This window comes from Panthera pardus, unplaced genomic scaffold (assembly GCF_024362965.1).
Source record: "Panthera pardus isolate Hobbes unplaced genomic scaffold, ASM2436296v1 HiC_scaffold_12, whole genome shotgun sequence".
Taxonomy (NCBI): domain Eukaryota; kingdom Metazoa; phylum Chordata; class Mammalia; order Carnivora; family Felidae; genus Panthera; species Panthera pardus.
In genome coordinates this window covers 108107581-108133953 of record NW_026526677.1, presented here as the reverse complement: position 1 = coordinate 108133953, position 26373 = coordinate 108107581, and the positions used below count along the sequence as shown (strand labels likewise).

The window sequence follows — 26373 nt, the reverse complement described above, 5'->3', positions numbered from 1 at the left end:
ATGAATCTCAAAAGCATTATGCTAAATGAAAGAAGCTAAACCAAGGAAGGCTACATATAGAATCATTCCATTTACATGACATTCTAGCAAAGGCAGAACTGTAGTGATTGAAAGATCAGTGGTTTCCAGGGGCTCAAGGTGAAATGAGTGGATTGACTACAGATGCATAATCTGGGGATGATAGAAATACTATCTAGCTTGAATGTGAAATCGACATGAATGTATACATTTGTCGAAACTCAAACTGAATACTCAAAATGGGTAGATGTAAATTATAGCTCAAGAAATCTGATTTTTTTTTCTTAAATATATAGTAGATCCTCTGAATGATGTGTTTTTTTTAATACTTGAGGGTACAAGCCCCTAGTCTATTAGGCTTATATATATTTTTTTTAATGTTTATTTATTTTGAGTGAGAAAGAGCATGTGCACAAGTGTGTGAGGGGGCAGAGAGAGAGTCCCAAGCAGGCTCTGTACTCTCAGCACAGAGCCCCACATTGGGCTCGCTCTCATGAACCTCAAGATCATGACCTGAGCTGAAATCAAGAGTCGGACGCTTAACCGACTGAGCCACCCAGGCTTTTAAAGGTATAGTGTGATGGGGCGCCTGGGTGGCTCAGTCGGTCGAGCGTCCGACTCTTGATTTCAGCTCAGGTCATGATCCCAGGGTACTGGGATCAAGCCCCGTGTCCAGCTTCGTGCTGAGCATGGAACCTATTTGGAATTCTCTCTCTCCCTCTCTCTCTCTGTCCCTCTACCCCACTTGCACACATGCTCTCTCTAAAATAAAAAATAATAAAGACCCCAATGACCAGTGTGATGAGGGCTCGTAGCAAAGGATGCTTCTGGGAACACGCAGTAATTCAGACCTGAAGGATATGGGAGGCCCAGCAGTTACCTCCACTCCTCTACTCCTCTCCCTGTGGAAGATGAAAGACACATTTTTGCTCTTCTAGCTCCTTGAGCTAAGGGTGCCCCGTGACCTAGTTTCATTTCAAGGATCTGAGGTGACTAACGCTGGGGCTTCTGGTTGGGCTTTTGCTTTTCAGATAAAAGGAAAACTTGTTACACTGCCCTTATTCTTTTTAGATTATTTATTAATTTTTTTTAACATTTATTCATTTTTGAGAGACAGAGACAGAGCATGAGTGGGGGAGGGGCAGAGAGAGAGGGCAACACAGAATCCGAAGCAGGCTCCAGACTCCGAGCTGTCAGCACAGAGCCCGACGAGGGGCTCGAACTCACTGACCCACTCCCTGACCCCAAGATCATTACCTGAGTCGAAGCTGGACGCTTAACAGACTGAGCCACCCAGGTGCCCCTTTCCTTTTTTAAATGGAAAAAGAGCTCTGACATGAACACCCGAAGAATGCTTCAAGAAGAAAATCCAAAGATTTTTTTTTTTTTTGCACCTAAATGTATTTATTTATGTGTGACTGTGAGATTACTGCAGTTTCTTCAAATACAAGGAATAATTTCTACATTTTCATGACCATTGTTTTGAGTCTGATGTCTTATTTCTCTTTAGGCTTCCTTATTTACTTGAGGTAGACAGATTCTGTGCCAAGAACACACAAGTCATTCCAGTCAGAGTAAACGATCTCTTGACAGTAACTGATGGAGTCGGGGTGTGAAGGGCTACCGCTCAGGAAAGCGGAGAACTTTATACTCCGTAAGTGAGATCAGGTGATAGTCTCGGAAAATTTGGTTTTTCATAAAAACTTCCATCTAAAGTATCTTCTGGGATTCCCAATTTCTCCTCTGATATATCCGCATAGTCGTATCCTCGTTTCCGTGCTTGCTCAAATGGGAAACCTAGAGAGAAATGACAAATGTTTAGAAAGGCGTCACATGTAAGGTGTCGACTCATTCAATATGCTACTCACTATATGCCACGTAAGGTCCTTTTCCCATTCCTTCCTACCCTGCTTCAAGCAGGCACTTTCCTATCCTACTACTTAACTGAAACCATACGTGTCTCAAGTTTCTCGGTTCATCCTACTTTTCACTACCATAGTGGTCCATGGTCTACAAAAGGTTCTGCAGGACCTGGATTTGAGGTTTGATCCACTTCTAAGTAGCTGTGTAATTTGGGGCAAGTTACTTAGCCTCTCAATGTCCTCATCTGTAAAACGGGGATAACAATAGCACATACGTACCTCATAATCATGAGAGTTAAGTGCGATGGTGCATGTCAAAAAACTAGCATTTAGTTAGTTTGACAGTTAGCTAGTGCTCCATGATTATCAGCTCACGGTTCCAGAGAAAAGGTTCCAAACCTTCTCGTGATTTGATTTCCTCGTGCTTCTTGGAGTAATGACACACATTCTCTCTTCTCCCACGCCACCAACCACAACGCGTCATCTTCCACTGACTGCTCACAGTGCAAATCTCCACCACTCGATTCTATGCCCCTTCCAATGACCATGCTATCACTTGCCTTCTCTTCACAGTAATCTCTTTTAACTCAGTATTTATATTCTCTGCTTCGGTTTTTATACTTGTCATTCCTTCATATTCTTTCCTCTGCCATTGAGGACCTACTACTTGCTACATATTGGGGATTTAGCATCAAAGAGACAAATCCCTGCGGTCAAGTCAGGGTAGTTACCTACAGCTGTTTTCTAGAAGGCCATCAACTCCATGAAAGCCCTCGAGCGGAAACCTCAGAGCATTTCTGAGGAACAGGCGAGAGGCTGGTGATGCAGGTTTGGGAGTGAGGGGGGGCCAGCAGGGCATAAGAGTGGAAGGGTGGCCAGAGGCGGAGCCAGAAGGCCATGATGACGGCAGGGTTTTATTTCAAATGCAGTGGAAAATTAGGAGAAGCTGCAGAAGGTCCTCATCGTTAAAGAGCGTGGTTTCTGAAGCTAGCCTGCCTCAGTTCAAATCCCAGCCATCCCAGGAACTGACTGGGTGACCTTGAGCAAGTAACTCGGTATCTCTTTGCTCATCTGTAACAGGAACCTCGTCTCACTGAGTTGTTCTGAAAATTAATCGAGTTAATCTTATAAAGCGCTTTCAGACAGCACTTCACACAGTAATTGAAAGAGAAGATTTTGTTACACAAATGCTTTAACTGGACTGATTTAAATCTGTAAAAGATCATTACCTATTGTGAGGGGAGCACCCTGGCTGCTTACCAGTTTGGAGGCTGTTGGGAGAAGCCTGAAGTGGATGAAGGACGCTTGGACCGTGGGGGCGGCTCTGGCTCGGAAATAAGTGGGTAGGTTAAGGCGAATGACAGCTGACGCTTAGGGAGTACGTGTTACATGCGAGGCGCTATTCTAAGCTCTTCACATGTATTATCTCTTATTACCTCACAACGACCTAAGAGCTGCCACTGTTATTCTCATTTTAGAGATGGGGAAACCGAGCTGGTAACTTCCCCAGGATCACGCAGCCAGTACACTGTAGGGCCAGAAATCAAAGCCAGGCAGCCTGAATCAACATCCCACCAGTGTAACCTCTCCGCTGTACTGCCTCTCACTGGCGCTCGCAGGACAGAACCCGGACACCCAGAATGTACAACAACCACAATTAGGCATTAGCTATGTTAGGACTAGTGATATTTCTAGGACATGAGACTATGCCTCCTCGGGGCGCCTGGGTGGCTCGGTCGGTTAAGCGTCCGACTTCAGCTCAGGTCATGATCTCACGGTCCATGAGTTCGAGCCCCGCATCGGGCTCTGTGCTGACAGCTCAGAGCCTGGAGCCTGTTTCAGATTCTGTGTCTCCCTCTCTCCCTGCTCCTCCCCTGTTCATGCTCTGTCTCTCTCTGTCTCAAAAATAAATAAACGTTAAAAAAAAAAAATTAAAAAAAAAAAAAAAAGAGACTATGCCTCCTCAACACGCTATCCGCGGCAGCACAGTGGCGGCATAGAGCCTCAAGAACACTCCTAACATTTTGAGGCATTTATTTCGCCAAATGAAGCTTGCTCATTAAAAATAATTATGGAAACCATGAGAGAAGCAACTTTTTAAGGGGAGGATTCATTTCTTTAAACCATTTTTCCAACCTAAATAAAACAAAATTTTCTTCTATTCCCAAATAACAATCTTACACATAAAGGTACAAATGACTTGGCAAATTCATTGGTGTCTCTGCACAGTGTAGGGTGCTGAAATGCTAGGTGCTTCGAAGCATGTCCGTGTGTGGAATGTATCATTTTCTTCATAAGAATTTCCCATAAAGTATTACTAAAAATCACCTACTTTTTAAAAAATTTATATTCAAGTTAGTTAACAGCCAGTGTAGTCTTGGCTTCAGGAGCAGAAACTGGTGATTCACCTCTTGCATATGACACCCGGTGCTCATCCCGAAAAGTGCCCTCCTCGACGTCCATCACCCATGTGGCCCATCCCCCAGCCACCTCCCCTCCAGCAACCCTCAAAATCACCTACTTTTGAAGTTAGCTGAAGAGTTGCTTGTAGCAATTTCCTTCCAGTTGGCAATATACCTAAGCACATTATATGGGCATTCATTAAACTGAATCAACGTATTAGTAATCAACTGATCCATTAGTACGTGTTAGACTACTTCTAAAATTCCACTTTCTCTGTGAAATCTTGAACTGATGCCGACTAATTCACAGGTGCAAATATCTAATTCTCATGACTTTTCCATGTCCAACTAACTCTCATGTATCTAAAGTAACCCCTAGAACAAGGAATTGGAGGAGGAATAAAAATGGTGCCTACCATCTACCATATTCGTGCCCTCTGAGCTCGTCCAGCACAAATCATCTCATTTTATCCTGTTTCCTTTTTGCAAGACCATGTCCTCAGTTGAGGGCATACTAAGATCTTAACTTCTAAATTAAAAGTACAAACAGAAAATTCTCTGGGAGGGAAAAAGCCAGGGGAAAACGACAACAACAACAAACCAACAAACTTTCTCCTTGGCTCTGGATTGCCAGACTTAACGGTTTTCAGCATGTCAACGGAAATGAAAAGTGTGTGCTTTATGATCTTACTGGGACAACAATGCTACCTTTGTCGTGTCCAGTAAATATGTGCAATGACACTTAAATCAAGCACAACTTCAGGGCTGCCACGTCTGCTCCCTAAACAGGTAGACAAGGCAGCCCAGGAAGAGGTAGAACAGGAAGGGATAAGGCTACCTGATGAGCTACAAAGAGGAGGTGAAGATGCCTTTCAAGAGGCAGGTTTCCTGAGACTTACCCGATTTCATCCTTTCCCAAGCCTCCTTGAAATCACGTAAGGAGGTGGCTGCACCCAAGAAATCAAGTAAGGAGTTGGTACCAAAAGGTGCTGAAAAGGGACCTCGTAGAGCAAAAATCAGAATTCTGAATCATATAATTCAGAAAACTCTGTGATTTTTCAAGTCTTTATATATTCCATGTGAATTTTTAGTTCTGCTGTTTCTGAAGTTTTGTTGTTGTTGTTATAGGAAGGTATATATTATCCAAGAGTATTTAATTAAAACAAAGTATCGTGTCTAACTTGTCTCCTTCCTGTTACTGGTACCTTTGCTCCAAGAACTTTCTAGCCTTAAATGGGTGCTCCTGGGTTACTGTCACATGAAAAAGGTGCAACAAAACAGAAGGCAGTGGAAACTCCCTCCAGGATGTCTTGGTAGACAATTCAATCTGGCTTGACCTTAAATTCAGGCAAATTCAGGGTGCTTGGGGGGCTCAGTCAGCTGAGCGTGCGTTTCTTGGTTTTGGCTCAGGTCATGATCTCAGTTTCGTGACGTCAAGCCCTGTGTCTGGCTCTGTGCTGGTGGTGCAAGGCCCGCTTGGGATTCATTCATATATTCTCTCTCTCTCTCTCTCTCTCTCTCTCTCTCCCCCCTCTCCCCCGCTCTTGCTGTCTCTGTTTCTTTCAAAATAAATAAATAAACTTAAAAAAAACTTTAGGCCAATTCCGTCCTCAGTGGTTGCTCGGATAGGAGCGCTATCAGGTGTTGGTCATTCATCCTCCTTCCTTGGGTTCATATACTGAAAGTTCTCATTCCACTTTCAAGGAACCAAGATAAAGGACCTTCAATCAATTTATTCTATGACCTAACAGTCTGGGGCACAAACATATCTCATCTTTAAGCTGATCGATAACCCTGTTCTACCTGCGATTAGGACATGAATTTATTTGATAAAAATTGATAAAAATTTTTTTCTCATCATGAACATCATGAACATACCAGCTGTAACTGATAAGAAATCTAAGTTTTACAAACAGAAGCAATCTAATGAGAGCATTACCATGCTGCGTATATCATAGAGCTCATCTGTCTTTCCCACGAAGATATTTTTGGAACTTTTTTTTACAGAATACAGTGTATATGGAATCTATGCTGAATCCCTCAGAAGTCTACACTTAACATCTTAATGGCCCAGGAAAAGTCCCTGGCTAGAAAGGCCACATAACTACACGTCTTAGATATCAAAGGAGCAGCTCTAGACATGGAGACTACCCATAACACACATGGGCAAAGAGCTCTCACCAACAGGATTCACAGAATATCAGGAGACAAAGCTAGTCCAGCAGCTGACCACGTAACAGGTTATGTCAAAATTCACTTGCAGTTTTGAAAAATAGGAAGACCCTGGAAGAGGAACATCCATCTTGATAGAGAAGATGACCCTGAAGTCCAGCGGGATAAACGCTGGCAACAGTCACCGTGGCCATCCTGTGGGTGAGTCAGTGACACTAACACAAGGACTGTTTTACATTCTAAGTGCCTGCAGCAACATATCTGTGGATACCGCAGAAGGACAACAGTACTCATCAGTGTGCTTGAGTTCAAGAGTTAAGTTGACTCTGCCTATTCTTTAAAGTACATAATAACAATATTGTACTGAGTTGGTACTGTTATAATGTGCATCATAAGACGCACACGACGGTTCCCAGTGGAGGGTCCATCTGTCATACCAGGGGCTGGCACACAAGCCTTTTGGGAAGAGATTGGCTTGTACCATTCAACATCAATGTTCAACACATTGATGTCATTCTAATGATCTGACTATTGAAAACTGTCCACAGATTTCAGTGGCTACAAATTTTCCTGAAGGGAAATGTCAGACTCTGAAATTCTCAACAAACAAGGTGTCATTAAGACAGCTACGAACATCTAACTGACTACAAAGATCTAACAAAGAGAAGACTGTGAAGACCATGAATATGCTGTGGAAAAGGTACTTACACCTGACATCTGCCATTAGTAGCAGAAGGTCTTTGCAAGTTTGGTCTTGCCTGAGATAATCAGTAGCTTGAGCTCAGTAATGTTAATGAAATATTCCCAAATTATCATGCTGGATTCCTGGGAAACTTTTGTTGTCCAGGGCTCAATAGGAAAAGTTAGAATACTGTAGCACAGCACTAAAGAAAGCCATCAAACCATACAAAAGAAAGCAAGAGAACAAGAAAGTAACAGAAAAGAACTACAAAAACGAGCAGAAAAAAATTAACAAAATGCAATAAGCGTTTACCTATGAACAAGTACTTTAAATGAAAACTGACTAAACATTCCAATCAAAAGACAAAGGCGAGGAAATGGATTAAAACACAAGACCTATATGCTGCCTGTAAGAAATCACTTCAAACTAAAGACACATATAGACTGAAAGTGAAGGTATGGAATAATGCAAATGGAAGCAGAAAAAAAGCCAGGGTAGCAATATTTATATCAGACAAGATAGACTTTAAAACAAAGAAGCAAGGGACAAAGAATGGCATTACACAATGATGAAGGGATCAATCCAACAAGATGATATAACCATTGTAAATATCTCTGCACCCAACACAGAGGCACCTAGCAAATGTTAACAGATATGAAGGGAGAAATAGACAATTATATAATAATACTAGGGGATTTTAACACCACATCTATGTCAATGGACAGACTGCCCACACGGAAAATCAATAAGAAAACAGTGGCTCTGAACGACATATTAGACCAGATGAAGCTAACAGATGTCTAGAGAAAATTCCATCCAAATGCAGAATATGTATTCTTTTCAAGTGCATGCACAAAGGACATTCTCCAAGACAGATCAAGTGTTAGACCACAAAGCCAGGCCAGAAAACAAGTGTCAATAAATTTACAAAGACTGAAATCACATCAAGAATCTTTTCTGACCACAACAGTATGAAACTAGAAATCAGTTAAAAAAAGAAAAAAACTGAAAAAAAAATCACAAATACATGGAAGCTAAACGACATACTACTAAATAGCCAATGGGTCAACCAAGAAATCAGAGAGGAAATAAGAAATACACGGAAACAAATGAAAATGAAAGCACAACAGTCCAAAATCAGTGGGATGCAGCAAAGGCCGTTCTAAGAGGGAAGTTTATAGTAATGCAGGCCTAACTCAAGAGACAAGAAAAACCTCAAACAAACAAGCTAGCTTACACCTAAGGAACCAAAAAAAAAAAAAAAGAACAAACTAAGCCCAAAGCTAGTAAGACGAAAAAATAATAAAGATTAGAGAGGAAATAAATAACATAGATACTAAAAGAAAAATAGAAAGGATCAATGGAACCAACAGGTAGTTCTCTGAAAAGATCAACAAAACTGATAAACCTTTAGACTCATCAAGAAAAAAAGAGAATAAAATCAGAAATGAAGGAGAAATTACAGCAGATGCCCAAAATACAGAAGATTATAAGAGAATGTTATGTAAAATTATATGCCAACAAATTGGACAATGTGGAAGAAATGGATACATTCCTAGAAACATACAATGTTCTAAAAGTGAATGAGGAAGAAATAGTAAAATTTGAACACGTCAATTACTAGTAATGAAAATGAATCAGTAATCAAAAACCTCTCAACAAACAAAAGTCCGTGACTATATGGCTTCATATGTGAATTCTCCCAAACATTTAAAATTTTTTTAATGCTTATTTATTTTTGGAGAGAGAGAGAGACAGAGTGAGAGCAGGGTAGGGGCAGAGACAGAGGGAGACACAGAATTTGAAGCAGGCTTCAGGCTCTGAGCTGTCAGCACAGAGCCAGACACAGGGCTTGAACCCACAAACCTGAGATCATGACCTGAGCTGAAGTTGCATGCTTAACCGACTGAGCCACCCAGGTGCCCCTACCAAACATTTAAAGAAAAGTTAATACCTATTCTTCTCAAATGTTCCAAAAAATAGAAGAGAAAGGAAAACTTCCAAATTCATTCTGTGAGGCCAGTATCGCCCTGATACCAGAACCAGTCAGACATGACAGAAACACAAAACCAAACGAAACTATGGGCTAATTGACCTGATAACATAGATGCAAAAATCCTCAACAAAATATTAACAAAGTGAATTCAATAATACACTGAAAGACGAATTCACCACAAGCAAGTGGGATTTAGTCTAGGGATGCAAAAGGGGCTCAGGAGCTGCAAATCAATATGATACATCATGTTAACAAGAAGAAGAAAAAACATATGATCCTCTCAATAGACGGGAAAAAAACCATCTGACAAAATACAACATCATTCATGACAAAAAAAAAAAAAACAAACAAAACAACTCTCAAACAAGTGGGTTTAGAGGGAATATACCTCAATATAATAAAGGCTACATAGGAAAAACCCATAGCTCACAACGGTGAAAAACTGAGAGCCTTTCTTCCAAAATCAGGAATAAGGCAAGAACGTCTACTCACCACTTTTATTGAACATAGTACTGGAAGTCCTAGCCACAACAACAAAACAAGAAATAAAAGGCATCTAAATTGGTAAGGAAGAAGTCAAACTGTCACTATCTGCAGTTGACGTGATACTATATATAGAAAACCTGAAGGATGCCACCAAAAAGCTATTAGAACTCATAAATGAGTTTAGCAAAGTTGCAGAATGCAAAATTAATATAATACAGAAATCTGTTGCATTTCTAAGCACTAATAATGAAGTAGCAGAAAGAGAAATTAAGAAAACAATTCCATGTACAACTGCACCAAAAAGAACGAAATACCTAGGAAAAAACTTAACCGAGGTGGTAAAAGACCCATACTCTGAAAACGGTAAGACACAGATGAAAGCAAATTAACACAACACAAAGAGAAAGATATACTGTGCTCGCACTTTAGAAGATTAATGTTGCTAAAATGTTCATACTACCCAAAGCAATATACAGATTTAATTGCAATCCCTATCAAAATACCAAGAGCATTACTCACAGAACAAACCATATAATCCTACAAGTCATATGGAAACACAAAAGACCCCAAATAGCCAAAGCAATCTTGAAAAAGAACAAAGCTGGAGGTATCACAATCCAAGATTTCAAAATACACTACACAAAGCCATAGTAATTAAAACAGTTTGGTACTGGCACAAAAACAGACATGTAAATCAGTGGAATAGGATACAGAGCCAGAAATAAATCCATGCTTATATGATCAAGTAGCCTATGACAAAGGAGGCAAGAATATACAATATTCTCTTCAATAAATAGCGCTGGTTAAACTGGACAGCTACATGCAAAAGAACGAAGCTGGACTACTTTCTTAAACCACACAGAAAAATAAACTCAAAATGATTACAGACCTAAGTGTGAGACCTAAAACCATAAATCTCCTAGGAAAAGAAAGTGTAGGCAGTTATTTCTCAATATTGGCCTTACAAACATTTTTCTAGCTATGTCTCCTCAGGCAAAGAACACAAAACCAAAAATAAACTACTGGGATTACACCAAAATAAAAAGTTTTTACAAAGCAAAGTAAACTGTAAACAAAATGAAAAGGCAACCTACTGAATGGGAGATATTTACAGATGAAATATTCAATAGGGGGTTAATATCCAAAATATATAAAGAGCTTAACAACTCAACAAACACACAAAAAACAAAGAATTAAAAATGGGCAGAAGACATACGAATAAACATTTTTTTTCAAAGAAGGCATACAGATGGCCAACAAATTTATGAAGATGCTCAACATCACTAATCATCAGGCAAATGCAAATTAAACCCACAATGAGATATCACCCTCTACTTGTCAAAGTGCCTAGAATCAAAAAGACGAGAAACAGTAACCATTGGTGAGGATGTGGAGAAAAGGAAACCCTCATGCACTGTTGATGGGAATGTAAATTGGTGCACTACAGTGGAAAATATTACAGATGTTCCTAAAAATTAAAAATAGAAATACCATTTGATCCAGTAATTTCACTACTGGGTATTTACCAAAAGAAAAAAAAATACAGATTTGTAAAGATATATATGTTTACTGCAACATTTACAGTGGCCACAAAATGGAAGCAACCCTAGCGTCCACTGATGGATGAATGGATATATAGTGGAATATTACTCAGCCATAAAGAAAGAATGCGATCTTGACGTATGTGAAAATATGGATGAACCTAGAAGGTATAGTGCTAGGTGAAATAAGTTACATGGAGAAAGACAAGTACCATAAGATTTCACTTTGTGTGGTATCTAAGAAAAAAAATAAATGAATAAACAAAAAATAGAGAGAACTAGTGGTTGTCAAAGGGGAGGTGGGTGGAAGGATGGGTGAAATAGATAAAGGGGATCATGAGGTACAAACTTCGAGTTACAAAATAAGTAAGTCACAGATGTGAAAAGTACAGCATCGGGAATACAGTGAATAATGTAGTAAAGTTGTATGGTGACAGACGGGGAGTGCACTTCATGTGGTGAGCGCCGAGCTATCTATAGAATTGCTGAATCACTATGTTATAGACCTAAAACTCATATAACATCGTAAGTTGACTACACTTCAATGAAAAAAAAGAACACCCAGGGGTGAGTGGGTGGCTCAGTCGGTTAAGCTTCCGACTCTGGCTCACGTCACGATCTTGTGGTTTGCAAGCTCGAGCCCGGCATCAGGCTGTCTGTAGTTAGAGCACAGCCTGCTTGGGATCCTGTGTCCCTCTCTCCCTCTGCACCTCCCCCTCTCACACTCTCTTTCTCTCTCAAAAATAAACATTAAAAAAAAAAAAAAAAAGAACACCTAAGTCTAATTTTCTTTTTCTACTTTTACATCATCTTTTTAAATATTCTTCCTTCATTTCTTCTTTTTTCTAGACAATACTCTTTTTTTAAGTAAATATTACATTTGTGGGTCCAAGATTCAACACGGGAGCGGGAAACAGAAAAATATATGAGGCCTGCCCTGCTCCCCAACAAAAGCAGCATGTATTTACTCATCAAAGTTCAGCGTGTTTGTCCAGTTGAGCACTTCATCCACCTCCCATTCCATCACCGAATCTATTCCACCGATTTCGACAGCTCTCATTAGCCCCTTCGTTGCTGTGTGGATTAAACCTAGAGTTTTAGCGTTTGTTGACCTGGCCTCTAGGCTTCCTGTATAGTACCTAAACAGGGGAAGGGAAGGGAGATATAAACCTTGTCAGACAGGTGATTACTAGTAGACGCAGCTAACAGATGTGTTGTTATTGCAAAACTATTTACATATTTAAACCAAGTTCTCACCCTATTTAACTCAAATACATTCAGACCAGGTTCTATGTGACGGGATGTTTGGGAAAAAAACAAAACAAAATAACTTAGCCAACCGCACTAAACGGTGAGGCCTCATTTCAAAACCCACCTCTCAGTACATTGGGCTGTTATGATATAATGAAAAAGCAAGTTATTAAATCACTGGATCATAGGATTATAGAGTCAAAGGATCTTGGAAACCAAATAACTAATCCTCTTGTCTTATAGGAGAGAAATTAAGGCCTGGAAGAGTTGACTGACTTTTATGAGGTCACATGGCTAATGGCGGGTAAGAAGAGGAAAGGGGAGGGGAGGAGGAAAGAGAAAGGGAGGGAGAGGCAAAGGGAAGACAAGATGGTAACATCTTTTTTTGTGTCAGGTACTTTTCATACATAATCGTGTTTAATTCACTTTAAAAAGACAAAGCCGTTTGTGACAGCTATTTTTATTTCCATTTTATGGATGAGGAAGTCAAAAGCTGGAGAAGTTAAATTCTTCAAGATCATGTACATAGTAAATAGATGTCAGAGCCAGTGTTTGAATTTGACTCCAAGTCCAGACTTCTTGGGCAGCACTGTTCTTACGGTAGCCTGAGCACATAAATGAATGCATCCACAAAACGTGAACTGAGTGCGTAGAGACAAGTTAGCATTCCTCACAAAGAATATTAGAAAGGTGCATTTTTCTTTTGGTTTTTCATTTTAAGATCTACATTTGTATTCCATTTTTAAAGTTAACTTACTCTGAAATTGTTTTCACTTATTAAGTCAACATTGATTAGGAAGTGGCATGGTGGGAGTGGAGAGCTAGGTAGGACTCCGATATCCAACTATCTGGCTTTGAGTCTTGCTTCTGTGATTTACTAGCTCTATGACTTTTGCCAAATAACCTAGTCTTTCTGGGCCTGAGATTACCTTAAAATGGTAATCACAACACTCCTCTTCTTAGCATTCTTGAGAGGTTAAGTCCCTATAAAGCATTCAGAATGATGACTAGCACATAGTAAGCATTCAACAAAAGAAGGCTTACCAACTCTTGGATGGCAAGGGGTAGGGCAGTGACAAGATATGTCTCTGCCCTCATGAAGTTTCTGCTTTCTCAAACTTTAAATAGATAATGATCCATGGGAGCTAATTTCATAAAAGCAGGAACATGCCTCTTGATTTATATTGATTAGTAAGAGCACAAATTCTAAGAAAGTATGAATTCACAACTTTTCTACCACCGCCATTTGCAAAGCACTGTGTACAGAGGTGGGATTCCTTTGTGGAGCCTGCATTCTTCTACCCAAATTCCCTGAACATAATAGGCACTCAAAAAAAGCAGGTACCGAATGAATGAATGAATGAATGAATAAATGATGGTACCCAATGGATGGCCTAGGTTTATGAACTAGTGTTCATGCCACAACAAAAATGAATTTAGAAAGCAGAAACTTCTGGAAGGCTAAGAGTGAGCACATTTTTTATGACTTCCTCCACAATTTACCTTTGCAAATATACACGACATTAGATTTGGAAACCTGGACGATATTTGTTTTTCCTTTGACAACAGTGATTTATGACAGTTCAGTTACCTATTTCTGCTCTCATCAAGGATATATAGAAAGGTGATTTGTTTTAAAGAGAATTATAATACTTATCCCAATAATTTAATTCTGTTTTAAACTCTTCAAATATTAGTCACTATTTATAGTTAAGTGGGCTATAATAGTAATCAAACAAAAGACTAGCAAGTAGAAAACAAATAATAGTGACCAGAATGAAGACTACCTCATAACAATCATACCTTGTCTTATAATAAATGAGTGATATTTAAAACAACAATATAAACTTTGGCTTTATAGGTAATGTTGCAATATATCCAGTTTTAAATGATCTACTCTTTCTACGACAGAAAACTGAAAGAGAGAAAACATTACAAAAATATTTTTTCTGAATATACCAACAGGGAAAGAAGTTAAAATGCAAAATACCTAGTAAGAATTGAAGTGGTTTTTTAAAATATTTATTTTGAGAGAGAGTGGGAGGGAGAAGGAAAAAGTACGCAAGCACCAGCGGAGAGGGACAGAGAGAGAGAGGGAGAGAGAGACAGAGACAGAGAGGGAGAGAGAGAATTCCAAGCAGGCTCTGTGCTGTCAGCACAGAGCCCAAAACAGGGCTTAATCCCTTGAACATTTCTTCTCCATCCCCTGCAACCTTACAAAAAGGAAACATTACAACATCCAGTTATAAGGATTCACTCACTCACTCACTCATTCAAGAAGCAACACATATTCATTAAGCATCTACTAGGTCTAATGAAGCTGTCCTTTCGGAGCTCCTAATGGAGGCGGCAGACAAATATACAGACATTTGCAGAAGTGTGACAAATGAGTATGTACGACATCTATGAGGGCATGCCAAAAAAAAGTGCCCGTGCCTAGCTAAGTCAGGGAAGGCATCTCCTAGCTAAGGAGGTATGTGAGCCAAGTATCAAAGATGAAGATCTTGTTGCCATGTAACTGAGCCAGAGAAGAGCAACCTAGGGAGAGGGAGCATCACGTGGGGAGAGCTAAGGGTGAGTCCCTGGCATGTCTCAGGTAAGGAGGTGATTTGTGCTTTGGAAACATCACTTCAGTATTTATGCAGGGATGGGGGGAAGATTAGAGAGGAAGAAACCAATCAGAAGGACTCTGCAGATGCAGGAGAGAGGAGAACAATAAGAAGATGCCACAGGGAGGGAGAAAAATGCCAGTATTGGGAGATTCTTTGGAGGTAGAATAGGACTTTATGACAGATTACACATGGGGGCTGATGAAAGGTAAGAAGTCAAGCATAACCTCTACTTTTCTGGCTTGGATGACTGGGTAAACAAATGATGGTGTCATAAACCGAGGGCGAGAGGAATGCTGAAAAGAAACAACTTTTATGATGAGGAATGTAAGAAATTCAGCTTAAGACCTGTTGAATCTGAGCTGGGAATGTCCATGTAATTAGAAAAACAGAGCTCAAGGGCACCTGGGTGGCTCAGTCGGGTAAGCATCTGACTTCGGCTCAGGTCATAATCTTGCAATTCACAAGTTTGAACCCCGTTGTCGGGCTCTGTGCTGACAGCTCAGAGCCTGGAGCCTGCTTTGGATTCTGTGTCTCCCTCTCGTTCTGCCCATCCCCCACTCATGTTCTGTCTCTCTCTCTCATTTAATAAACATTTAAAAAAATTAAAAAAAAAAAAAGAAAAAGAAAAACAGAGCTCACTTACGGATGAGGACTGTTTTGAGAGTAAATAAACAGAGGAAAGAAAAAAAGAAATAAGACAGATTAGCATCCATGTGCAACGACTTATTACCAGGTGTGTGTCTGCTGGTGCTTGGCCTGATCTTCAGCAAATCACACTGCCATTCTGTCAAAGCCAGCTGTTTCTAAGCGATGGCACATATGGTGAGTGTATTTTGTTGTTCTCAGCCTATTACCACACTTCTTTTGCTGCAAATGGGCCCCCTGGGTAGAGGCAATGTTGTATGGAATAAAATGATGATGGATAAGGCTTCTATAATAAATGGTATTGCTGACAGAAGTAAGGCAAGCTGAGAAAGAAAATACACATCCAGAATATTTATCACTGTGCATATAAAGGGATGCCACCTCTATATGGGAAGGGTCCAGTATCATCAGCCTGCCGCCAGGCAGCCAGCACATCCCATTGCTGGAGGCAAAGCAACGGCCTTTGCTGTACAGTTAGCTGTGACTATAGAGCCAGAACAGACTCCGTGAGGAAAAGACCATGTTTATGAGTCTATCTGTAGCCTTGATCTTGATACCCATGACCACTTTGTACATGGCTCCAGTGAGCAACCAGGTGAAAAAAACGACATCCACAGGATGGATCATCTTGTCCATCTGAATACTTAGGGCTTTCTGCTTCATAAACCCTTTGGAGGGCATTCACAAGGACACAAGTATACTCTATGCCCATTCTGAGTACACATGTCCCCACACCCAGTCACCACTTTTCCAATCTAATTCCAAGTACCCAATTATGTGAGAAGATATTAGCCACTGCCCACAGTCAATAAGATCCCTGTCTCAAGCTATTTCACCTTCCTACATGAAGTGTAAAACCAGCTGGGCTCACTGGGAGGATACCCTTGGCCATTTTCTGGGCCTATTGAGGGGCTGTAATCTAGTGACTGTCCACGTTTGGATGTTGCCAGAATCCTGCGCAGATCCATGGGAAATGAGACCTAATGTAGTCTCTCTCTGTTAGCTGGTCACAGGGGACTCCCTACGAAGCCAAAGGCATGGAGATGAAGCAGAGCCAGTGAACATAAGCAGTGCTGAAGGAACCTGGGCACTGGCTCATACAGCTTACAGAGCTCTCTGGACCTTCTCAGACCCATTCTTTTCTATCCTGCATCCATTTCATTCTGAGATGATGCTGTTCACTCTCAGTTTTATGGTTCATTGGATTAGATAAAGCCCAGGTCAGTTCATAGCCACAGGGCACCTGGAATCCCACTGCTAAGCATTCAGTCTCTACCAGGGCCCAGTAGCAGAGCCAGAATTGATTTTCAAATGTAACACAGTTGTAGGCAGAAGAGGGCACTACCTTTCTGCTAAACCCTCTGTGCTGAGATCTTCTTATTAAAACTCTTGGGAGACTCCATACACAAGTTCACAGTCTCTCACAGACATTTCCAATACTGGCGGGACTGCTTGGCCATCAAGGGGAAGTGGTGGGGCAGCTTGACCACACCGTGGACCTGCTACCATGTTTGTAAGAACACCATGTCCCGCTAGAGCCTGGCAGCCTCCTTAGGTTACCTCTAATATGGGTTGGGGCAGCATGCCCCAATGGGGCATATTTTACCCCCTTAATCCAGGGAGCCCCTCTAAGTGCTGTGTGCCTTCAAGGTGGACGGTACAAGGTAGTGCAACTTGTCTCTCACTTTAGAAAGGATATCCCCAAATGTCCATTAGCTTTAGTTATGTGGCAAACCCTTAACATTGTGCAAAATGTATCTCTCTCCTTCTGGTGTGCATCTGTCTTATTAAGTCATCTGGGGACTTATTTTCTGCTCACTGCATCTGATTAGTATAAGGTCACCAAAGTAATGGAGAGGCACGATGGTCTGTGGGGACGGGGATGTGCAAGCCCCGGGGGGAAAACAGCAGGAGAGCCGACAGCCCTGAGAGTAAGATGTAGAGGCACATCCTCTTCTTTCCGTGCCAATGCCAATTGCTTCTCTTTTTGTTTACTGCTTGGGATGGGAAAGAACATGGGTCAGGTCAACAGCAGCGTACCAGGGGCCAGGGGCTGTGTGGATTTGCTGAATTAAAGGAACTTAGCTGCAGTCTGTGTCACCAGCTGACCGCCACCACTTCAAAGTTCCACTCTTCCTGTGAGCTAAAGGAACCAATCCCATCACCGCTTTCCCCACTGTCATCTCGTCTGTAAAAACAGCCACCACAGAGCTCATCAAGAATTCTGTTGCTCCCCACTGGGGCGCCTGGGTGGCTCAGTCAGTTAAGCAGAGGACTCAATTTCAGCTCAGGTTATGATCCTAGGGTCATGGGACCAAGTCCCATGTGGGGCTCCGTGCTGAGTGTGGAATCTGCTTAAAATTCACTCCCTGTCCTCAGCTGCAGCCATTTCTTACCTGACACATCTCCAAAGGCAAGGGAATTAAAAGCAAAGATGAACTATCGGGACCTCATCAAGATAAAAAGCTTCTGCACTGCAAAGGAAACAATCAACAAAACTAAAAGGCAACTAGCAGAATGGAAAAAGATATCTGCCAAGTGACATATTGGATAAAGGGCTAGTATCCAAGAACTCACCAAACTCCACACTTGAAAAACAAATAATCCAGTGAAGAAATGGGAAGAAGACATGAATAGACACTTTTCCAAAGCAGACATCCAGATGGCTAACAGACACATGAAAAAATGCTCAATGTCACTCCTCATCAGGGAAAGAGAAATCAAAAAACACACTGACATACCACCTCACGCCAGTCAGAGTGGCTAAAGCGAACAAATCGGGACACTATAGATGCTGGAGAGGATGTGGAGAAATGGGAACCCTCTTGTACTGTTGGTGGGAATGCAAACTGGTGCAGCCGCTCTGGAAAACAGTGTGCAGGTTCTTTAAAAAATTAAGAATAGAGCTCCCCTTTGACCCAGCAATAGCACTGCTAGGAATTTACCCAAGGGATTCAGGAGTGCTGGTGCATAGGGGCACTTGTACCCCAATGTTTATAGCAGCACTTTCAACAGTAGCCAAATTATAGAAAGAGCCTAAATGTCCATCAACTGACGAATGGATAAAGATGTGTTTTATATATACAATGGAATACTACTTGGCAATGAGAAAAAATGAAATCTGGCCACTTTCAGCAACGTGGATGGAACCGCAGGGTATTATGCTAAGGAAAGTCAGGCAGAGAAAGACAGATACCATATGTTCTCACTCATATGTGGATCCTGAGAAACTTAACAGAAGACCAGAGGGGAGGGGAAAGGGGGGAAAAAGTTACAGAGAAGGAAGGAGGCAAACCATAAGAGACTCTTAAATACTGAGAACTGAGGGTACATGGGGGGTGGGAGAGAGGGGAAAATGGGTGATGGGCATTGAGGAGGGCACCTGTTGGGATGAGCACTGGGTGTTGTATGGAAACCAATTTGACAATAAATTATATTATTAAAAAAAAAAACAAATCAAACCAAACCAAAAAAAAAAAAAAAACAAAACACAACACCAAACCTTTAACTAGAGGCAGTGGAAATAAACTGCCCATCATAAAATAAGAGAGGTATTAGGAGAACTCAAATGTACAGACAGCCCAAAGAAAATACCTGAATTTTTTTTGTTAGTAAATATTGGGTCTCAATGTACCTCTTCCTTCAAGATGTGCTAAAATATAAGGATATCTTGTCTTCCACATATTAATATAACTTTATTAATAGAGTAATTGATGCTTCCATTGTCCTAGATAAATAGGTTTTTCATATTTGAGTTTTTAATTAATTTCTTCTAAAGATGTTAACATGCTTTGACTTATGTGGGGCTGTTATACTATTTGACATACAAAATTTAAATGTTGTTGTATTTTATTTTATCATGAACTGCTTGTCGATATAAAATGGAATAAGGGTGAGAGTGTGAGGGTAACTGTAATGGGACATGATGTTGGTAGGAATGTTCTAAATTTTAGTTTGAGTGGTGGTTATATGGAAGTATTCAATTGACAAAACTCATCTAATTATACTTAGAATCTGTGTATTTTATTGTATACAGATTATGACTCAATAAAAAACTTAAAATAGGAAAAAATTAAAAATAAGTAAAAATAAAAAATAAAATATTTTGCCAGAACCAAGGTCACTAAGATTTTCTCCTTTGCTTACCTGTAGATATTTTATGGTTTGGGCATTTATATTTATATCTATGATCTCTCACCAGATACAAAACTTCATATAAATGGTATGAGATAAAAATCAAGTTTCATTTTTCTGATTTTAATATGCAATTTGTTGAAAAGAATATTGTTTTCCAATTATATTGCCTTGGCACCTGTGTGAGATACACAGGTATATTGGTAAGTTTTCTCAGCTATGTCCCATTAATCTATATATCTTCATGCTGATACCACAATGTCTTGAGTTCTCTAAATTTTATTTTTCCAAATTGTTTTGGCTAGTCTAGCTCCTTTGCGTTTCCATATAAATTTTCAAATCAATTTGTCAATTTCCCCAAAAAACCTGCTGGAACTTTTGACTGTTACTGCATTGAATGCACATATCAATTTGGAGACAATGGACATCTTAACAATAGTCTTCTGATCTATGACCACCATATATCTCGTCATTTATTTAGGTCTTCTTTAAGTTCTCTTCGCAATGTTTTGCAGTTTTTAGTGTACAAGTCATACAGATTTTTTTTTCTCTTAGGTGTTTCATATTTCCTTATGCTACTGTAAATGTTATTTTTTAACAATTCAATTTCCCAATGTTTCTTGCTGGAATATGGCAGTACAGTTGGTTTCTGTATCTCACAACCCTGATAAACTCACTTATTAATTCCAGTAGCTTTTTGGTAGGTTCCTTAGGATTGTGTACCCAGTCAATCATGTCAACTGTGGATAAAGACTCTTTCAGATCTTCTTTTCCAATCTCAGTGTCTTCCCCCTCCATCTTGCTTTACTGCATGGACTAGGACCTTCGGTCCAGTGTTGTAAAGAAGTGGTGAGAGCAGACATCCTTGCCTTGTTCTTCATCTTAGAGATAAAGCATTCAGTCTTTCACCACTGAGTATAATGTTAGCTGTAGGATTTTTGTAGATTTCCTTTATCGGGTTGAGGAGGTTCTCTTATATTCCTAGTTTGATAAGAGTGTTCATAATGAATGGTTGTTGGATTTTTGTAGTAGTTTTTCTGCATCTATTGAGATGGTCATATCCAATTTGCTTTGTAAGTCTGTTAGTATGATAAATAACAATGACTGATTTCCAAATGTTAAACCAACTGTGTATTCCTCAAACTCCATTTATGATGTTTACTATCCTATATATATGTTCTTCAGTGATACTGGTTGTTATTTTCTTATGATATCTTTTTTTTTAAGTCTTAAGTCTCAGGTAATACTTTATAGATATTTTTGGGACATATTCCCTCCTATTTCTGGAAATATTGTATAAAATTGTACTCTATTAAATGCTTCTTAGAATTCACTAGGAAATCTATCTGTGCCTGGAGTTTTCTTTGTGGGATTTCTATCAACTAAAAATTCAATTTAATAGCAGGACCTATTTATGCTTTTTGTTTTTTTGAGTGAGTTTTAGTTTATGCCTTTCAATGAATTTTTCTTTCACCTAATTTTTTAAATTTGTATGCATTAAATTATTCATAATACATCTATATTGCTTTAATGCCTATAGGATTAAACATCCTTTTTATTTCTGATGTTTCTGAATTACATGTGTTATTTCTCTTTTCAAATTTTTATTTAGAGGTTCATAAACTGTATTGCTCTTTTCAAAAAAAAACCCAAGTTTTGATTTCCTTCATTTTTGCTGATGGTTTTCTGTTTGCAATGTTACTGCTTTCTACTGTTAGCATTTCCTTTCTTCTACTTGCTTCGGGTTTAACTTGCTCTTCTTTACTGGTTCTTATGTTGGAAGCTTAGATTACTGATTTGAGATTTTTTAAAAATATTTATTTACTTTTGAGAGAGAGAGAGAGATAGAGCACAGGAGGGGAGGGGCAGAGAGAAAGGGAGACACAGAATCTGAAGCAGGCTCCAGGCTTTGAGCTGTCAGCACAGAGCCTGATGCAGGGCTCGAACCTGTGAACCATGAGATCACGACCTGAGCCAAAATTAGATGCTTAACCAACTGAGCCACACTGGTGCCCTGAGATCTTTCTTTTTAAATATAAGTATTTAATTCTCTTAAGTAAAAATTCTCTGTAAGTACTGCTTTAGCTGCATCCTTCAATTTTTGTTGTATTTTCATTTCCATTAAATCAAAAATATTTTCAAATTTCCCTTGTGACTTCTTGCACTCATAGATTATGTAGAGGTATGCTGTTTAATATCTAAATAGTTGGACGTTTTCCAGAAAATTTTCTGTTATTACTGTTTTTAATTTTTTTTATTGATTTATTACTTTTAATTCATTTTTATGTTTTTAATTACTTTTTAATTCTATAGTGATCAGATAACATCCTCTGTATGATTTTAATTTTTTCAAATTTGTGGTTGTTTTATGACCTAGAATACAATGTATCTTGGTGGGATTTTTCACCAGCACTAGAAAAGAATATTCACTGCTCATGCTGGGTACAGTGCTCTATAGATGCCAATTATGTCCAGTTTTGCTCAAGTCTTCTCTAGCCTTACTAAGTTACTGTCCACTTGTTCTACCAATCACTCATGAAAGGGCTTTGAAATCTCTGATTATAATTTTGGATTTGCCTATTTCTCCTTTCGGTACTCTTAGTTTTTGTTTCATGTACTTCGAAGCTCTGTTATTAGGAAACAAGTATTTAGGACTGTTCTGTCCTTGTGTATAGTTTTCTTATCCAATCTGTCAAACTCTGCCTTTATTTGGGGTGCTCAGACCACTTGCATTTAAAATTATCACTGATATGATTGATTTCAGTCTACATCATGCTATTTGCTTTCTCTTTGTCCTCTCCGTTCTTTCCTTCCCTCTTTGTTCTCCCTTCTTTTGGACTGATTGTTTTTTATGATGCTATTTTATTTCCATCGTTACATTCTTATATTTACGTCTTTGTTCTTGTTGATTTTATGGTTGCTTTGGGGTTTGTAATATACATCTTTAACAACCACAGTCTACCTTTAAGCACTATTATACTACTTCATATGCACACTCAGGACCTTCTAGCAGTACACTTCCATCTCATCTCTCCCAACCTTTATGGCATCATTATCATACATTTTACTTTTGCACTGTTCTAAGTTTACAAACATCACAATATACTCTTGGTGTTTCTGCTTTAAATAGTAAAAAAACTTTAAAAACTTAAATTTTTAAAAATTTTATTCAGTGATTAATTGCATCATATAATGGGATTATATTGGGGGTTTTTTGAACAATTTAATTGTAATGTCAGGAAAATAAGCAATTATATTTTGCTTGAAATGCAGATTTTCAATACAAGAGAAAAAGGAGTATAATTGTGGGATCAAAAATTAAAGTACAACTTGATTGGTAATATCAATATTAATTCATTCCTTTACAACTTTAATACCTATCTTTAAAAAGTTCAGTAAAAAACACGTAACACAAAATTTATCATCTTATCTATCTTTAAGTGTACAGTTCCATAGTTAATTATCTTTTAAAGAGATTTAAATAGTAAGAATAAAAGTTGTTTATATTTACTTACATAATTACCACTTTTGGTGTTCTTCATGGATCCAGGTTTCGACCTAGAACCATTTTTTTTCCTGCCAGAAAAATTTCTTGTAGTGCTGGTCTGCTCATAATAAGAGAATTCAGCTTTTATCTGTCCAAAAAGTTTCTTTCACCTTCATCTTCAAAAGATATTTTGGTGGGTCTGTTGCTACTAATTTTTTTTCTTAAATGGGGTCTATTTTCCTGTTTCTTTTCATGCCTGGTAACTGAATGCTATATAGTAGACATTGTGAATTTTATATGATTTGGGATACTGAAGTGTTTGTATTCCTTTAAATATTGTGGGGATTTGTTCTGGGTATGCAGTGAAGTAAACTTGTAAGCAATCTGATTTTTTGGCTTGCTTTAAACATTTGTTAGAAAGGTCCAGAATGACTTTTAGCATAATCCATTTAGGTCAGTGTCTTAGGACAGAAAGAAGGGTTGAGAAGGGTACAGAGTGGATCTGGAGGGCCAAATACAAGTTACCCAATATGTAAGAGTAAATCCTTATTTTCATATCTGATATTCCTATAGACTGTAATTTCCTTGGGATCAAAGGCATGTCTTTTTTCCATTTATATCTCAGAGAGTAACAGTGTCTCAGATAGCAGGCATTTGTTAAGTGTTTGCTTATCTAAATATTGTTTAAAACATAAACATTATCTTACATTTTCTTTTTAAAAATAACAAGCAGTTCTTTTCGTAGTGATACCATTTTTTTAAGAACTTAAAACAGTATATATTTAGTAAGTCTATTTCATCAACTTACATTTTCCTCATCCATTCTATTTTTCTAATTTTTCTTTTCTTTTCCATATCTTGCCTTCTCTTCAGTTTAGAGAAATGGAATTCGCTTTCTTTTTTGTCTCCCACCTCTACGTTTTCAGGAGACACCCAAAACTGTTGAGAAATGGAAAATGAATATACAAAGTGTTGAAATACTGATTGTGAGGTAATTTGGCTACAGTCAAAAGTTCTGTGTGTTCAGTAGGAATATGCCAAGAGAGAAACAGAGGAGAGAATACACCTCCTCTAAGGTATTTCTTATTATGCCACAGGTGAATAGCGCATTGAGCTTTCAGAGGCACAGGTCACAGAAAGACTAACAAAGCACTAGCATACGGAGGTACTTAATAACTATTCGTTGAATGGGTAAATGAAAAGACATACTCCAATAGTGTTTTCGTTTTTCATAAGAACAAACTCTTTAGGTAAGAACTCACCTACTCTCAGTGCTGTTGACGTTTGAAGACTCTAATTCTCAGGGAGGACAGGCACCCTCCAAGAACAGGGAAGTCTCATCATGATGTCTCAAGAGTTTGTGGTTTCCTGTATGGCATGCTATCCTAACTGGCTGCCTATTTTTCCTACTTCCAATTCACTGCCTCTCCTTCACCACATATTAAAAAACAAGGAGGAGAATTTTCTATCCCCCACAGCACTACGTATTTGTCTCTATTAAAGCACATATTTACTACACTGTACTGAAAAACTCTTTTTTACTTAAGTCTCTCCCAAATTAAAAGGCAAACTACTTGAGAGAAGGGACTATTTTATCTACCATTGTATCCCTAGCATCTAGTATACGACGCCTGACATATGTTTGGTATGCAATAAAATTTGTTGAATAAATGTGTGAATACACAACTCGATCATGTTCACTTTTCATTCTTAGTATATTTAATATACTACATTCTATAATCTACATACCAGAGATTAAAAACTGGAATGAAGATATGAGGCCATATAAACAGACATCTAGAGCTACAGAACCTGATCATGTTAACCTAACCAAACATGCTTAGGTAGAAATTATCCCCACAAAAAGAGGAGGTAAAACATGGGTGTCTATGGAAAAGTCCCTACATCACATATACGTATTAAGAACTATGTATATTTAAAATCATTCCATTCAATTAATATGATGACATGTTAAAGTTCCAAACACCATGACAATCCAGATGATTTTCCACCAGTATCTGTCGTTACAAGCTCTGTAAGAGAAAATGTCATCTTTTTCTTAAGAATTCCCACCTCTAGGGGTGCCTGGGTGGCTCAGTCAGTTAAGTGATTGACTCTTGATTTCAGCTCAGGTCATGCATGATCTCATGGTTCGTGGGATCGGACTGTGTTGGGCTCTGTGCTGACACGGTGGAGCCTGGTTGGGGTTCTCTCTCTCCCTCTCTCTGCCCCTCCCCCTGCTCACGCCCTCTCTCTCTCTCAAAATAAATAAACACTAAAAAAAAAAATTCCCACCTCTAGTCCAAGGATTAATAGAGTCAACAACATTTTCCAATTTGCTTTGTTATAAAGATACTAAACTGCTGAGTTCCAAACAGTATCTAAATATGGCCTAGATCGGGGGGCACCTGGGTGGCTCAGTCGGTTAAGCGGCCGACTTCGGCTCAGGTCATGATCTCGCGGTCCGTGAGTTCAAGCCCCGCATCGGGCTCTGTGCTGACACCTCAGAGCCTGGAGCCTGTTTCAGATTCTGTGTCTCCCTCTCTCTGACCCTCCCCTGTTCATGCTCTGTCTCTCTCGGTCTCAAAAATAAATAAACGTTAAAAAATTTAAAAAATAAAATAAAATAAATAAATAAATAAATATGGCCTAGATCAAAGCTGATTACTAGAAGTATAAGCAAATGTAAAGAAAAAAAAGATACACTGTTGATCTTGAAGTATTATTAGTAACCTCTGGGTACTTACCATCATCAGTTTTTATCAGTTAAATTACCAAGATTTATTATTTTAAAATTATTTTCCAAAAAGACAAAAGAGTTCCTAAATATGTAAGATTCAAAATTATTAATATTTTTATTTTCTTACTGTATCAGAGACAAGCCTCCAGCCATTGTTCTCTATACGACGATACCAGCCACGATGATCCTCTTCCTGAAGATTATCACTTTTAATATGAGACGTATATTTTGCTGGAAGTCTTGTATAATCTCTAGGGCTATTAGCACACAGATCTTCAATAGGTCTATGAGTGAAAATTTTATAGTATATATCAGGTGGAAATTTAACCTGTATATGGAAAAGTT

The 26373-nt window shown here is 39.0% G+C and overlaps 1 protein-coding gene across 11 annotated transcripts in view; it reads right to left on the bottom strand.

Annotated features, from left to right (window-relative positions):
• Window positions 1-1089: 1089 nt before the first annotated feature.
• Window positions 1090-26373, bottom strand: part of CUNH11orf65 (chromosome unknown C11orf65 homolog) — a 63629-nt gene continuing 38345 nt past the window's right edge. For all 11 annotated transcript variants that reach the window (XM_019469267.2, XM_019469271.2, XM_019469263.2 and 8 more), the window contains 5 exons: window positions 26156-26356; window positions 24097-24227; window positions 12128-12298; window positions 4402-4457; window positions 1090-1815 (listed from right to left, as the gene is read on the bottom strand). In XM_019469267.2, coding sequence (XP_019324812.1) covers window positions 1664-1815; window positions 4402-4457; window positions 12128-12298; window positions 24097-24227; window positions 26156-26356 — 711 coding nt within the window. In that variant the 3' untranslated portion in view covers window positions 1090-1663. The remainder of the gene's footprint in view (window positions 1816-4401; window positions 4458-12127; window positions 12299-24096; window positions 24228-26155; window positions 26357-26373) is intronic.